General features: G+C 40.4%; 1 protein-coding gene across 5 annotated transcripts in view; it reads left to right on the plus strand.

Annotated features, from left to right (window-relative positions):
• The window catches only part of KIAA1841 (KIAA1841 ortholog), a 77555-nt gene that overhangs the window by 17693 nt on the left and 43083 nt on the right, over nt 1–16779 (plus strand). For all 5 annotated transcript variants that reach the window (XR_004443953.1, XR_004443952.1, XR_004443954.1 and 2 more), the window contains exons 8-12: nt 580–740; nt 5872–5958; nt 6071–6181; nt 10218–10341; nt 15442–15594. Coding sequence is in view for 2 of the 5 variants with exons in the window: in XM_033239141.1 (XP_033095032.1) it covers nt 580–740; nt 5872–5958; nt 6071–6181; nt 10218–10341; nt 15442–15594 (636 nt within the window). In the remaining 3 variants the exon portion in view is untranslated. The remainder of the gene's footprint in view (nt 1–579; nt 741–5871; nt 5959–6070; nt 6182–10217; nt 10342–15441; nt 15595–16779) is intronic.

Raw genomic sequence — 16779 nt, forward strand, 5'->3', positions numbered from 1 at the left:
CACTTGGGAGGCCAAGGCAGGTGGATCACAAGGTCAGGAGTTCAAGACCAGCCTAGCCAACATGACAAAACCCTGTCTCTGCTAAAAATACAAAAATTAGCCAGGCGTGGTGGCGGGCACCTGTGAGCCCAGCTACTAGGAATGCTGAGGCAGGAGAATCGCTTGAACCCAGGAGGCGGAGGTTGCAGTGAGCTGAGATCGTGCCACAGCACTCCAGCCTGGGTGACAGAAGACTCCATCTCAGAAAAAAAAAAAAAAAAAAAAAAGTAGTTACATATTCTGTACACTTGAGTTTTTAGACTAAGATTTATACCTGCCACAATTTTAAAAGATACATTATTATTATTTGAAATATTCTAAAGAAGGTTGAAAATAATTTTTTAGGTATGTATATATGTTGTTACAAATTTGACCTGCTGGATTGCCTTTGAAACAGTATAGATTAAGTCAAATAGGCACAACCCAGTTAGTGCCTAGCAATATGTGGGTTAGACTTTTGATGAATTTTGTCTTTGAAAGGTATTGCTATGATGTCCTACATGGTACTATTTTCAACATTTATTTTCTGTGATTTTTTAGGTTGAACAGTGTATTCAGTATTGCCACAAAAATATGAATGCCATAGTAGCTACTCCATGCAACATGAACTGTATTAATGCAAATCTTCTCACACGTATAGCTGATCTATTCACACACAATGAAGTTGATGATTTAAAGGACAAAAAAGATAAATTTAGAAGGTAATTTCAAAAATTTAATTTTAAACCTAATATTCCTGTTAAAAGAAATATATTTCTATTTCATGTGAGTGAAGTATTCTTTTTTTTTTTTTTTTTTGAGAAAGGTTTTCACTCTATTGTTCAGGCTGGAGTTCAGTGGTGCAATCTTGGCTCACTGTAGCCTCAACCTCCTGAGCTCAAGTGATTCTCCCACCTCAGCCTCCGAAGTAGCTGGGACTACAGGCGTGCACCACCATGCCCAGCTAACTTAAAAAAAAATTAATTTTTTGTAGAGACAGGGTCTCACTTTGTTTCCCAGGCAACAAAGTTGCCCAGTTTTTGAAATTAATTTTTACTCTCTCTTTTCATTTATAGTTAGCTTATTATTATTATTTTGAGATGGTCTCTCTCTGTTGCCCAGGCTGGAGTGCAGTAGCAAGATCTTAGCCACAACTTTCACCTTCAGGCTCAAGTGATCCTTCCACCTCAGTCCAAGTAGGTGGAACCACAGGCACACGCCACCATGCAGAGCTAATTTTTGTATTTTTTGTAGAGATGGGGGTTTGCCACGTTGCCCAGCCTGGTCTTGAATTACTGGGCTCAAACGATCCAACTGCCTTGGCCTCCCAAAGTGCTGGGATTACAGGTGTGAGCCACCATGCCTGGCCAAAATACTCTATTTTTAGAATATATTTAGAAATATATTTCTATTTTATTTTAAATGAAGTAAGTAAAGTGAAGTAAAATTTATCCAGAGCCAATGGCTCAAGATAAAAATTAGTAATTAGTTACTTTGTATAATGGACATATGAATATATAGTGATAGTGAATTATGTTAATTATGAAGATACTACTGAAGAGGCTAAGGTAGATAATTACTTGAGGCAGGTGTTCAAAGCTGTAGGGCACTACTGTTATCCCTGTGAATAGCCACTGCATTCCAGCCTGGTCAATATAGTGAGACCCTTTTCTAAAAAACTAAAAATTATTAAAACATATCTTAGATAAAGGGAAAAGTGGTATGAAATGAGGTCAGCAGTAGTTATATCATTTAGGGGCTGTTTAGGTCATAGCCAGGAGGATATACTTTAGGTGTGAATGAAAGCAGGAGAGTGATGTGATCTGATTTGTTTTTAAGATACCATTTTGGTTGCTATGTGGAGAATAGATGTTAGGGATTTAAGAAGCAAGGAGACCTGTTCAGAGGCTGGTGTAGTAGTCTGTTGAGAAATGAAAGGGTTTGCACTAGGGTAGAAACAGCAGAGCTGGAAAGAAGTAGATGGACTCAGTTGTTAGGTTTATGAATGTAATGATGTGGGAAGAGAGAGGATTCCAGGATAATTACTAGGTTTTCAGTTTGAGTAACTAAGTGGATGGTAGTGCTATTAATGGAGAAAGGAAACATTGGGAGGGGAAGGAATGGAGTAAGGGAAATCAAGAGATAGATTTAGGTCTTTTTGAGATTATTTAACATACCTCTTGGACATTCAAGTAGGTTGACAAGTAGATACCTGGATATATTAGTCTGGAGTTTAGGTCAAAGGTCGGGACTTAAAATAGAAATTTAAAAGTAGATGAGATTTGAAACCATGGAACTGGATGAGACCATACTTTTTTTGTATGTCCTGTTCAATAAATCTTTGCCTCCCTAAAAGTGGTGAAGACATTGTCCTATGTTTTTCTGTTATTCATCTTGAATTAATTTTTTTTATATGGTATGAGGTAGGGGTCAAGGTTCATTTTCTTTTTTTCTCAAATAGATATCTAGATGACACAATACCATATGTTAAAAAGACCATCCTTTTCCCCACTGAATTGCAGTGGTACGTTTACTATATGTTTCTGAATTGTCCTTTTTGTTCTGTTGATTTCTTTGTCTATCCTTGTATCAGTAGCACGCTGTCACACTGTCTTTTTTTTTTGAGACAGAGTTTCACTCTTGTCACCCAGGCTGGAGTGCAATCATGAGATCTCAGCTCTCTGCAACCTCCGCCTCCCAGGTTCAAGCAATTCTGCCTCAGCCTCCTAAGTAGCTGGGATTATAGGCACCCACCACTACGCCCAGCTAATTTTTGTATTTTTAGTAGAGATGGAGTTTCACCATGCTGGCCAGGCTGGTCTTAAACTCCTGACCTCAGGTGATCCACCCGCCTTGGCCTCCCAAAGTGCTGAGATTACAGACGTGAACCACCACACCCAGGCAACACACTGTCTTAATTATGATAGCCTTATAATAATTTTTGGCATCTGGTAATTTAAATTCTCAAGTTTTGCCTATCTTCAAGATTGTAGTGTTCTCTATTAAGTTTTTGGCATTTCTATATAAATTTGATAATCAGCTTACCCATTTTCTCTTTCTCACAAACACATAAACATGCTAGAATTTGGGATTCATGTAATCTGTAGATCAATTTAGGAAGATTTAACGTTTTAATAATACTGTGTCTTTCAATCCATGAATATGGTATAACCTTCCATTAATTTGAATTTATTTCACCAATGTCTTGTAGTTTTCAGTGTAGAGATATTTTTCCTTTTTTATTTATTTTATTTTATTTTTTGAGACAGGGTCTTGCTCAGTCACCCAGGCTGGAGTGTAGTGGTACGTACAGTCATGGCTTACTGCAGCCTCAAACTCCTGGGCTCAAGCATCCTCCCACCTTGACCTTCTGAAGTTTTGGAATTACAGGTGTGAGCCACCATACCCAACCTCCTTTTTAAAATTAAACTTATTCCTAGGTATTTAATATTGTTGGTGCTATTGTAAATGCTACTTTAATTTATTTCATTTTTTAATTGTTAGCAAGATAGTATTGATAAAGGCTACCGAATATTTAGATTCACCAGAAGAGAAGTAGCCAGTTAAGAGCCTGAGAAGGAGGAGCCAGTGAAATAGAAAGGAAGGCAGAAGGAAAGAAGGTTTCCAAAGGAAGATAATGATTAAGTGACCAAATATGTGGAATGCTGCTATCACATAGAGTAAGATGGGGACAGAAATGTGACCAAGTGGATTTAGAAAATTTTTTTCCAGATGTTTTACTTTGAATGATTGCTGAAAAAATTGGCAGTATCTATTAGGGATAGGTAAGCTCAAGAGAGGATTTTTTGTTTTTTTAGGGAGATACTAGATTATGTTTATATGCTGATCAGAGTGATCCATTAGGAATAAATTAATAATTCAGAGGATTATTCAAGAATTTAATCCTGGCTGGTCGCAGTGGCTCACGCCTGTAATCCCAGCACTTTGGGAGGCCGAGGCAGGTGGATCATGAGGTCAGGAGATCGAGACCATCCTGGCTAACACAGTGAAACCCCGTCTCTACTAAATATACAAAAAAAAATTAGCCGGGCGTGGTGGTGGGTGCCGGTAGTTTCAGCTACTCGGGAGGCTGAGGCAGGAGAATGGCGTGAGCCTGGGAGGCAGAGCTTGCAGTGAGCCAAGATCGTGCCACTGCACTCCAGCCTGGCAGAGTGAGACTCCATCTCAAAAGAAAAAAAAAATTTAATCCTTAAGGGGAATGAGACAGAGAGGAATTATTCAAGAGCTAAATAATTGAAAACAGGAATGGAATTCTAAATCCAGATTTGACTTTTAATAACAGAAGACATTACACAAGGAAAAATGGAGACAGGTAGGATATACATTTAGAATTAAAGACATACTTAGAAGACTCAACTTCAGTTATATTATGCATAATAACAATTAACGTTTATTGAATGCTTAACACTATAGTACTCTTTAAAAACATCACTTAACCCTCATAAAACTTTATGAGATTGGGCCGGGCGCGGTGGCTCAAGCCTGTAATCCCAGCACTTTGGGAGGCCGAGACGGGCGGATCACGAGGTCAGGAGATCGAGACCATCCTGGCTAACACGGTGAAACCCCATCTCTACTAAAAAAAAATACAAAAAAACTAGCCGGGCGATGTGGCGGGCGCCTGTAGTCCCAGCTACCCGGGAGGCTGAGGCAGGAGAATGGCGTAAACCCAGGAGGTGGGGCTTGCAGTGAGCTGAGATCCGGCCATTGCACTCCAGCCTGGGCAGACCGAGACTCCGTCTCAAAAAAAAAAAAAAAAAAAAAAAAAAAAAAAACTTTATGAGATTGGACATACTAGCCACACTTTATAGTTGAGAAAACAAGGTTCAAAGAGGTTAAGTAGTTGCTAAAGATCATATATCTAGTTATTGGTAGGCCTGGGTTGTTAAATTCTCAAAATCTTTAATGTGGGATATTCCAGTAACAAAGGACTAAAGGAGGCCAGGCAAGGTGGCGCAAGCCTGTAATCTCAGGACTTCGGGAGGCCAAAGCAGGAGGATTACTTGAAGGCCAGAAGTCTGAGGCCAGCCTGGGCAACATAGCCAGCCCCAATCTCTACAGATTTTTTTTTTTTTTTTTCAATTAACTGAGTGTGGTGGCACACAATAGTCCTAGCTACTTGGGAGGCTGATATGGGAGATGGCCTGAGCCCAGGAGTTTAAGGCCCAGGAGTCTGAGGCAGCACTGCACTCCAGCCTGGGTGATGGAGCAAGACCCTGTCTCTAACAAAATAAAATAAGGCCGGGTGCGGTGGCTCATGCCTGTAATCCCAGCACTTTGGGAGGCCAACATGGGTAGATCACGAGGTCCGGAGATCAAGACTATCCTGACCAACATGGTGAAATCCCATCTCTACTAAAAATACAAAAAATTTGCTGGGCGTGGTGGTGCACACCTGTAGCCCCAGCTACTCGGGAGGCTGAGACAGAATAATCACTTGAACCCAGAAGGCAGAGGTTGCAGTGAGCAGAGATCACACCATTGCACTCCAGCCTGGGCAACACAGTGAGACTCCGTCTCAAAAAATAAATAAATAATAAAATACAATTTAAAAATGACTAAAAGATAGCTATTTATCAATCTTATTTTTTATGAGAAAATAGATGATTGATCAAGCAGTTTTGATCAGAACTGCTTAATTTTATTTACTTAGATGATAATAAACTGTTGTTTATTTACTTACAACACTAAAAATGTGTTACAAACTCCCAAAGAGAGCCACTAAGGATTTATTAATCTTGCACAGATTGGTTTGCACAGATGGGTTTGTTTATTTTCATCATTATAAAGTAAATGTAGAAAGTTAATATTTTGGTCATTTGTTGTTAATAGCAAACTTTTTTGTAAGAAGATTGAAAGACTGTTTGATCCTGAGTACTTGAATCCAGATTCTCGGAGTAATGCAGCAACATTGTATAGGTATGCTAACATGTTTTTTTCTTTGATGTGCTTTATAATGCAGCTATATTCTTTAACTTACTACATTTACATTCTTCTTCCTGGATGTTTTTTGTATTTTCTTTGTTTATAGATGCTGTTTATGTAAGAAACTTTTAACAAAAGAAACAGAAAGAAGAATTCCTTGCATTCCTGGAAAAATCAATGTGGATCGACATGGAAATATTGTCTATATTCACATAAGGTGTCGTGAAGATAAAATATATTTATATATATGCATTTGTTATTGTTGTTGTTTTGGAGACGGAGTCCTACTCTGTCACTCAGGCTGGCAGGCAATGGTGTGGTCTTGGCTAACTGCAACCTCCCCCTCCCAGGTTCAAGTGATTCTCCTGCCTCAGCCTCCCGAATGGCTGGGACTACAGGTGCATGCCACCACACCCAGCTAATTTTGTATTTTTAGTAGAGATGGGATTTCACTATGTTGGCCAGGCTGGTCTCGAACTCCTGACCTCGTGATTCACCCACCTCAGCCTCCCAAAGTGCGTATTTATAAAAATATAACTACTTTTATAAGGAATGGGATAACATCTTTTTTGCATGTGATCCAACTTTAATTTAGAAAAATACTTTCGGCCGGGCGCGGTGGCTCAAGCCTGTAATCCCAGCACTTTGGGAGGCCAAGACGGGCGGATCACGAGGTCAGGAGATTGAGACCATCCTGGCTAACACAGTGAAACCCCGTCTCTACTAAAAAATACAAAAAACTAGCCGGGCGAGGTGGTGGGCACCTGTAGTCCCAGCTACTCGGGAGGCTGAGGCAGGAGAATGGCATAAAACCCGGGAGGCGGAGCTTGCAGTGAGCCGAGATCTGGCCACTGCACTCCAGCCTGGGCGATAGAGCAAGACTCCGCCTCAAAAAAAAAAAAAAAAAAAGAAAGAAAAATACTTTCAAAACGAGGTAGTTGTTAGTACATTTTATTTACTGGGTAAATGTCATAATGTTTTAAACATTAAAATGATAAAAAATATTGTATGTTCATCTGAAAGGTATTCTGGTTAGTGCCTTTAAAATGCTGTCTTTTTCACTAACAGATTTTAGTTATCTGTACAAATGTTATATTGAATTTTACAAGAGAACCAAATTTACTTTCTGGTAAATTTTGGTGGGGAAAATTGTCTTTAGTATTGGATTTTCTGTCATCTATTTGTTCTTCATACTTTGTCAGTATTTCATTAATATATAGGCTGGGCACTGTGGCTTACACCTGTAATCCCAGCACTTTGGGAGGCCAAGGCAGGTGGATCACCTGAGGTCAGGAGTTCGAGACCAGCTTGACCACTGTGGTGAGACCCTGTCTCTACTAAATACAAAAAACTAGTCGGGCATGGTGGCAGGTGCCTGTAGTCTCAGCTACTTGGGAGGCTGAGGCAGGGGACTTGCTTGAACCAAGGAGGCAGAGGTTGCAGTGAGCCGAGATCATGCCACTGCACTCCAGCCTGGCAACAGAGCAAGACTCCGTCTCAAAAAACTAAATAAAAAAATAAAAATTAGCCGGGCATGGTGGTGCACACCTGTAACCCCAGCTACTTGGGAGACCAAGGCAGGAGAATCGCTTGAGCCCAGGAGGCGGAGGTTGCAGTGAGCTGAGATCACGCCATTGCACTTCAGCCTGGACAACATGAGTTAAATTCCGTCTCAAAGTAAAATAAATAAATACGTAATACATATTTCTCTTTGTATTCAAAACAAGTTCTCATTCTGAGTTGAGAGTGGGTGTTGTAACTTGGTATAATGTCTCAGGAGGCAGAAACCTCAAAATGTGTATTCTTTGACAACATCCTTCATCCGGTATCATTCAGGCTGAAATGCAGCGGTGTGATCATAGCTCACCGCAGCCTTGAACTCCTGGGCTCAAGAGATCTTCTTGGCTGTATTCTCAGCATTTTGGGAGGCTGAGGTGAGAGGATTACTTGAGGCCAGGAGTTTGAGACCAGCCTGGGCAACATAGCCAGACCCCATCTCTACAAAAAAAAAAATAAAAATTAGCTGAGCATGGTAATCCTAGCTAGGAGTCTGAGGCAGGAGGATCATTTGATCCCAGGAGTTTTGAGGTTGCATTGAGCTAGGAGCATGCCACTGAACTGAAGTCTGGACAACAGAGCAAGACCTTGTTTCTTAAAAACAAAGTTATAAAAAAGTATATACATACATAAAAGTTGTTAGTGGTTAAAAAAATAGGATGTTCACTAAAACATTAATTGTGGTGTTACCTTTCAGTGATAGTATTACGGATGATTTTAATTTTCTTCTTGTTCTTTTTTCTATATTGCAAATTTACAGCATGCACTGTTATGAAAGAAACCCTACAAATGTTAAATTTCATATATATATATATTTGATATATATATATACACACCTATTAGTAGTACATGAAAAAGTAATTGCGATCATAGCTTACTGCAGCCTTGAACTCCTGGACTCTCCAGGCTCCCATATCAGCCTCCTGAGCTGGGACCATGGGTGCGCACCACCATGCCTGGCAACCTGGCAATTGTGTGTGTGTGTGTGGGTGTGTGTGTGCGTGCGCACAGGGTTTCACTGTGTTGCCAAGGCTGGTCTTCAACTACTGGCCCAGGCCTCAAGCAGTCCTCCCACTTCAGCCTCTCAAAGTGCTAGGATTACAGGTGTGAGCCACCATTCCCGGCAGATGTATATATTTAAAAAATTGTTTTTAAATTAAATTTTTTTTTTGAGATAGAGTCTCGCTCCGTCACCCAGGCTGGAGTGCAATGGCGCAATCTTGGCTCACTGCAACCTCCACCTCCTGGGTTGAAATGATTCTTCTGCCTCAGCCTCAGTCTCCCGAGTAAACCTCTCTGACCTAAAATTACTTTTAAGACAAATGTGCCTGTGTAATTTGTAATAACATCATGACATTTTATTTTTGAGCTAAGCACAAAGCCGGCAAAGTTAGAAAAGACTGAAATAAAGACTTAAAAGAATCAGGTCTATAATCCCAGCAGTTTGGGAGGCTGAGTCAGGAGGACTGCTTCAGGGCAGGAGTTTAAGACCGGCCTGGGCAACATAGCAAGACCCCCTTCTCTACAAAAATTTTTTTATATTAGCCAGGTGTAGATTTGGCACAGTGGCTCATGCCTGTAATCCTAGCCCTTTGGGAGGCTGAGGCAGGTGGATCACCTGAGGTCAAGAGTTCGGGACCAGCCTGGCCAACGTGGTAAAACCCTATCTCTACTAAAAATACAAAAATTAGCCAGGCATGGTGGCATGCACCTGTAATCCCAGCTACTCGGGAGGCTGAGGCAGGAGAATCGCTTGAACCCGTCAGGGCAGAGGTTGCAGTGAGCCAATATCATGACCCTTCACTCCAGCCTGGGCGAAAGAGTGAAACTGGGTCTAAAAAAAAAAAAAAAATTAGCCAGGTGTGATGACACATACCTGTAATCCCAGGTACTCAGGAGGCTGAGGTGGGAGGATCACTTGAACCAAGGAGTTTGAGATTGCCAGTAAGCTATAACGATTGCACCACTGCACTCCAGGCTGGGTGACAGAGTATGACCCTGTCTCAAAAACAAAACAAAACAACAACAACAACAAAAAAAAAACAAACTTGAGTTGTATATGACCATAGCAAATATGGTTTTGAGCCTTTGCTATTTTTTAACTTTATATTATTTAATTAAAAATCTATATTACGAAGACCTGATTGTATATTCTGTATCGCTCAATTACTAAAAAATACTTGAAAATAGTGTAAAATACTAATACATTAATGAAATGTTAGTAGTGCATTAGTGACATAAAGTACTAATACATTAATGATTCTAATGTCTAGAATCACCAGTCCTATAACATATGTATTTAGAATAAAGCTTCCATTTAACATATGCCTAATTCCCAACTGTTGGCTTGTTCAAACTATATTTAATTTGTAATCCTGTATCTAGCTTTGCAAAATAATTTGATATTCAAATAATTCGTACCTTTTCCTGTTGTCCACCAAATATACAAACCCTGTCTCTACTAAAAATACAAAATTAGCCGGCTGTGGTGGCACACGCCTGTAATCCCAGCTAGTTGTGAAGCCAAGGCAGGAGAATTGCTTGGATCCTGGAGGTGGTGGTTGCAGTGAGCCAAGATCATGCCATTGCACTCCAGCCTGGGCAACAAGAACAAAACTCCATCTCAAAAAAGATAATAAATAAATAAAGCAAATCATTTGTATCACTTGCTTGTAAAATTGAGGCTCTTTCCCCAGAGATAAGACATGGGATGTTCATGAGTATTTGAATAGTCTTTTCGAAGAATTAAAATCTTGGAGAGATGTATACTGGCGATTGTGGGGAACAATCAACTGGCTGACTTGTTCAAGATGTTATCAGGTAAGTTTTTTTTTTTAGTATCCTGTTCTGCAAATTTTGAGAGCAAGATTCTTTTGATATCTGCTGTTTAATCAATGTATTTAAACGTGTTTGGACAATATCCAACATCTTTTTAAAGAAACTAGTGGCAGCTGGGCATGGTGGCTCATGCCTGTAATCCCAGCACATTTAGAGGCTGAGGCAGGCAGATCGTTTTGGTCCAGGAGCTCAAGACCAGCCTGGGCAACATAGTGAGACTCCATCTCTTAAAAAAATAAAACTAGGCCCGGTGCGGTGGCTCATGCCTGTAATCCCAGCACTTTGGGAGGCTGAAGTGGGTGGATCACGAGGTCAGGAGATCAAGACCATCCTGTCTAACATGGTGAAACCTCATCTCTTGTAAAAATATGAAAAATTAGCCAGGTGTGGTGGCACGTGCCTGTAGTCCCAGCTATTTGGGAGGCTAAGGCAGGAGAATCACTTGAACCTGGGAGGCAGAGGTTACAGTGAGCCGAGATTGCACCACTGCCCTCCAGCCTAGGCGACAGAGCAAGACTCCATCTCAAAAATAAAATAAAATACAAAATAAAACTAGTGGCAAAAGCAAGGGTGCTGCTAAATGTTTTTGCATCTGGCTTCATATCTCTTGACATGTTTCTTCTTTCTCTTTTTCTGTTTTTTTATTTCCATTCCTGAAACAATCAAAGACTTGTTGAATTTTAGAAAAGTAACAGGTTTTGGCCGGGCATGGTGGCTCACGCCTGTAATCCTAGCACTATGGGAGGTCGAGACAGGTGGATCACCAGAGGTCAGGAATTCGAAACCGGCCTGACCAACATGGAGAAACCCCATCTCTACTAAAAATACAAAATTAGCCAGGCGTGGTGGCGCATGCCTGTAATCCCAACTACTCAGGGTGCTGAGGCGGGAGAATCGCTTGAACCTGGCAGGCAGAAGTTGCGGTGATCCGAGATTGCACCATTGCACTCCAGTCTGGGAATGAGGGAAACTCCATCTCCAAAAAAAAAAAAACTCACTGGTTTTAAGTGATCAAATCCAGTTTTTCAATGAAAACAATTATATAAAAAAGTCCTTATTGCCTTCACTTGTTTTCAGCCAAACTATTTTCTCTGTTGTTCTATACATTTCTATAGAAATTCAGAAGCACGTTTGCAGATAGGATGCTATTGATGTGTGCCTTTGTTGTTATAACAATTTTGTTCCCAAAAAGTTTTTTTATTGATGTTTATAATAAAAGCATAAGAAAACTTGCTATTTGTAGGAACCTATAATAAACCCTTTTATGGAATAAATAGGTTTTTCTAAGTCACACTCATTCCTAATTAATCTTATGTAGAAATGTAGCGTTCTCGACATATAATTTCTTTTGAATCCCTGAAGTTTTCCTCTCCCCAGTACTTTTCCCCTCTCATTTGCGTGATAATTTTCAATAGAGAGAAGGAAGAACAGCCTGTCAGAATCTTCAGATTGCGATTTTAAACTGTTTAAGGTCCCACTCAATGGGTTCTACATTCCCACAATTTTAAAAAGGTTTGTTGAAGTATTATATACAGTAAAATTCATCCTTTTTGTGAGCTTCGACAATGCATACAATTGTATAACTACCTCTGCAATCAAAGCATGTAACACTTCCATCACCTAAAAGAAATTTCTTTGTGCCCCTCTGTAGTCAATTCATTCCCCCACCCTAGCCTCTGGTAACCACTGGTCTGTTTATATATATTTAGTTTTGCCTTTTCCAGAACGTCATATAAATAGAATCATATAGCATTTAGCTTTTCGAATCTAGCTTCTTTCACTTCAAAAAATGGATATAAAATCTATCCATGATGTTGTTTCATAAATTAGTTTGTTATTTTTTATGGCTAAGTAGTAATCTGTTGTATGACTATATCACAGTATGTTCAGACATTCGCCAGGTGGAGGATGTTTGTAGTGTTCTAGTGTGGGGCCATTATGAAGAAAGCTGCTATAAACATTTTCATACAGGTTTTCCTGTGAACATAGGATTTTATTTCTCTTGGATGTATTTATTTCTCTCTCCCTTTTTTTTTTTTTTTTTTTGAGATGGAGTTTCACTCTTGTTGCCTAAGCTGGAGTGCTATGGCACCATCTTGGCTCACTGCAACCTCCACCTCCCGGGTTCAAGCAATTCTCCTGCCTCAGCCTCCCGAGTAGCTGAGATTACTGGCACACGCCAACACACCCGGCTAATTTTTGGTATTTTTAGTAGAAATGGGGTTTCACTGTATTAGCCAGGATGGTCTTGAACTCATGACCTCAGGTGATCTGCCTGCCTTGGCCTCCCAAAGTACTGGGATTACAGGCCTGAGCCACTGCGCCTGACCTCTCTTCTTATTACCTAGGAGCTGGATTGCTGGTTTGTGTGGTTAACACTCGCCATGCCTAACAGTTTTCCAAAGTCCCAGAACCATCTTGCATTTCTACCAGCTACGTATGAGAGTTCTAGTTGCCCCACATCTCAGTAGCAATTGATATTGTCAGGTTTGGATTTTTTTGTTAATCTAATAGGCATGTAAAGGTCCTCCTCACAATCAGAGTGTCGCTTATAATCAAGGATATCAAGCTTCTAAAATCTGACTTGCTCAACATGTCAGAATGCGGAAACTTTGAGAGATTATCTTCCTCTCCTTTACAGCAAATTAAATATTGATTGATTGATATTGAATATTATAGAGTTCATAAACTCATAAAATAGTTTGTATGCAGAATATTGTATATAAGAGAATGTGCACCTTATAGTTTTTATAAGTTCTCAAATTTTTAAAATTAAAAACCATTATGTGAACATCATAATTGAAACTAACACTAAAAATTCTGAATTACAGACAACTAAAAATTCTGAATTATAGACTATTCTTTAATGCATTTATGTTAAAGATCAGTGCTTATCAAATCTCAGCAACTTCAGTACATCATGATATAAATAGAAAAAAAAGATCAGTGCTTAGAATTGTTAAGGTTGTGTTTTTATTTGAATTATCTTACTAACTTGTTTTTTTTAACCTGTTCTCACTCAGAGTCCCTCTCCTCCCCTGACAGGACCCTATTCATGGTTTCCCCTTCTTAAAGTCTCCCCCAGCGAGGAACTCTCTTGACAAGGGCCCGCTCCTAGTGCGATGCTATAGCTTTTCATCCCATCTCAGAGCCCCCCCCAAAAAGAAACAAGTGATCAGAGTACCAGTCAGGGTACCTCCCAAAAGCCCAGCGATCTCCCCTCCATCCAGTCCAAGGTATCACTTTTTCACCTTTTCTGGTCCTTTCCCCAACAGGGATTAATGGTATTACCCATTCAGGTCTTTCTTCACCCCAGGCCTTGTGGGACCGCCCTTAATCATCCAGTGGTAGTGCCCCCTTTTAGGATACACCACTGCCACTCACACAGAATCTCCACCCAGAAGCAATGACATCTGGGGTCTTTCCCCAGTCCCCTGGCATGGTATTTCTTACAAACTTTCTACCTCCCACTGCCTAATGGAATTGCCCTCCCAATGGCTCCCCCACCCATGACACAAAAGCCCAACATCCCCTTCCTTTCTTTCCAGATAAAATGGTTTTACCTTCTCAAGGTCTCCTGCCTTCAAAACCCAACATTATCATCACCCACCAATGGTGCCCCCTGCACAGGCCCAAAAGTCTTGTCCCCTCTAGATCTGAGTAAGATATCATCTACTCAAGGATGCTCTCCCTAGCCCACAAGGCTAACAGAATCCAACCTTCAGAGCCCCATAGTATCTCTGAATCCAATAATTTCACCACTCAGAGCCTCAGTTTCCCTTCTCCAAACCAACTTCTGGGACTCAGGGTCCATCCCAACCAACCTTTTCTCAGAGCTGGTGGCACAACCTCTGTCTACCCACCAGCCCCCAGCTGCCTAGCCCAGTGGTCTTTCCCATTGCAAGCAGCACCTGTGTCCACTGAAACTCTACTTAGACAGTGCCTGCACCATGTTCTTTTTTTTCTTCTTCTTTTTTCCCGAGATGGGATCTTGTTACATTGCCCAGGCTGGCCTCGAATTCCTAGGTTTAAGCAGTCCTTCTGCCTCAGCCTCCCTAGTAGCTGGAGTGACAGGTGTGTACCATCACACCTGGCCCTATTTTACCAACTTATAAACAATTGAAACCTGATGGTTAATTTGACAATTAAACCTTGATAAGCTTTTATCAAAGTTTTCAAAGCCAATGATTCAAAGTTACGTCATAGTTTTTATTAATACTGATGCTAAATATTTACCTTAAAAATGCATCAAGGGACCAGGCATGGTGGCTCATGCGTGTAATCCCAGCACTTTGGGAGGCCAAGGCAGGCGGATCACCTGATGTCAAAAGTTCAAGACCAGTCTGACCAACATGGCAAAACCCTGTCTCTACTAAAAATAGAAAAATTAGCCAGGTATGGTGGTGCATGCCTGTAATCCCAGCTACTCAGCAGGCTGAGGCAGGAGAATCGCTTGAATCTGGGAGGTGGAGGTTGCAGTGAGCCGAAATGGCACCACTTCACTCCGGCCTGGGCAATAGAGCGAGATTCCGTCTCAAAAAAAAATGCATCAAGGAATAACCAAATGAAGCAAAATTTTATTTTTCTTTGGAAAACATTTGAGGTGATTGGCCAATTGTAAAATTGAATGTATATCAAGATCAGTTTAATTCATCTGAATTTTGCTTAAGGTGATTTCATTTTTTGCTCTCTAATAGCTTTATTCAGGTGGAATTACATGCCATGAAATTTACTCATTTTGTTTTTTTATTTTTATTTTTTTAAATTAGGTTGTGTTCAGAATTTACTCTTTTTAAATCTGCAGTTCACTTTTTTTTGTAAATTTAGAGTTGTACAGTCATCACCATCATCCAATTTTAGCACATTTCTATCACCTCAAAAAGATCCCTTGTGCCCATTTGCTGCTATTCCACATTATAACCTTCTACCCCTGGCAACCACTGATCTATTTTGTGTCTGTATAGATTGGCTTTTTCTGCATATTTCATTTAAATGGAACATATAATATTTGGTCTTAGGTATTTTTGAAATGTATAACTTTGTTGTGGAAATAGTAGTTGATTTTATCTATTTCTTTCTCAGGCCTTTCTCTGTATTGAATTTTCACATTGTCAGTACCACTCAGAAACAGTGGTTTATCCTACTGCAGCAAGTTCATTGAGTACTGTTGGCACTGGAATTTATCCCTGTTGTAACCAAAAGGTTCTTCGGTTTGATCCTACTCAGCTTACAAAGGTGAAGTTTGAATATTGCCCTTTTGTAGCTTCAGTTTTTAAAGTATAACAGTAATACATTAATGTATAAAAGACTTCCAACAATACATAAATAAGTGTAGGAAGAAGAAGTTCCTCTTTATAATACTCTCCCATTTTCCATCTCTTCTTAGAGATAATTACTGTTAATGGTTTCCTTTCAGACCTTCTTTTGTACCTTTCAGGCACAAATTATATATTTTTTTTGTTTTTTGGAGGTTTTTGTTTTTTGTTTTTTGAGATGGGGTCTCCCTCTGTCGCCCAGGCTGGAGTGCAGTGGTGCCATCCCGGCTCACTCCAGCCTCTGCCTCCCAGGCTCAAACAATCCTCCCACCTCAGCCTTCCGAGTAGCTGGGACTCCAGGCACATGCTACCATACTCAGTAATTTTTTTTTTTCTGAGACAGAGTCTCGCTCTGTCACCCAGGCTGGAGTGCTGTGGCCGGATCTCAGCTCACTGCAAGCTCCGCCTCCCGGGTTCACGCCATTCTCCTGTCTCAGCCTCCCGGGTAGCTGGGACTACAGGCACCGCCACCTCACCCGGCTAGTTTTTTGTATTTTTTAGTAGAGATGGGGTTTCACCGTGTTAGCCAGGATGGTCTCGATCTCCTGACCTCGTGATCCGCCCGTCTTGGCCTCCCAAAGTGCTGGGATTACAGGCTTGAGCCACCGCGCCCGGCCAATTTTTTGTATTTTTGTTAGAGATGGGGTTTCGCCATGTTGCCCAGGCTGGTCTTGAACTCATGAACTGAAGCGATCTACCTGCTTTGGCCTCCCAGAGTGCTGGGATTACAGGTGTGAGCCACCACACCCAGACTTATATATGATTTTTTGTTTTGGAAACCAGATCATACTAATAATACTCTATAATTTGCCTTTTTTACTCAACAACGTAACTAGGATATCTTTCTGTGCCATTTTATTTAACTGCTGTATAATATTCCAAGCTATGTATATATCACAATTTAACCATTCTCCTATTAATGAACACTTAGGTGGTTTCTAGACTGATGGTATTACTGTGTTGCAGTGAATATCCTTGCACATATATATTGATGCAATGTGTGAGTATTGCTATAGGTTAGATTCTCTGATCACAAACACTTTTGAAAATGTTCTGTAATTAAATGTCATATGTGAATGAAAGGAACCTAAAGCTCTTTATCATC

Source organism: Trachypithecus francoisi, unplaced genomic scaffold, assembly GCF_009764315.1.
Source record: "Trachypithecus francoisi isolate TF-2019V2 unplaced genomic scaffold, Tfra_2.0 Lachesis_group17, whole genome shotgun sequence".
In the NCBI taxonomy this organism is placed as follows: Eukaryota; Metazoa; Chordata; class Mammalia; order Primates; family Cercopithecidae; genus Trachypithecus; species Trachypithecus francoisi.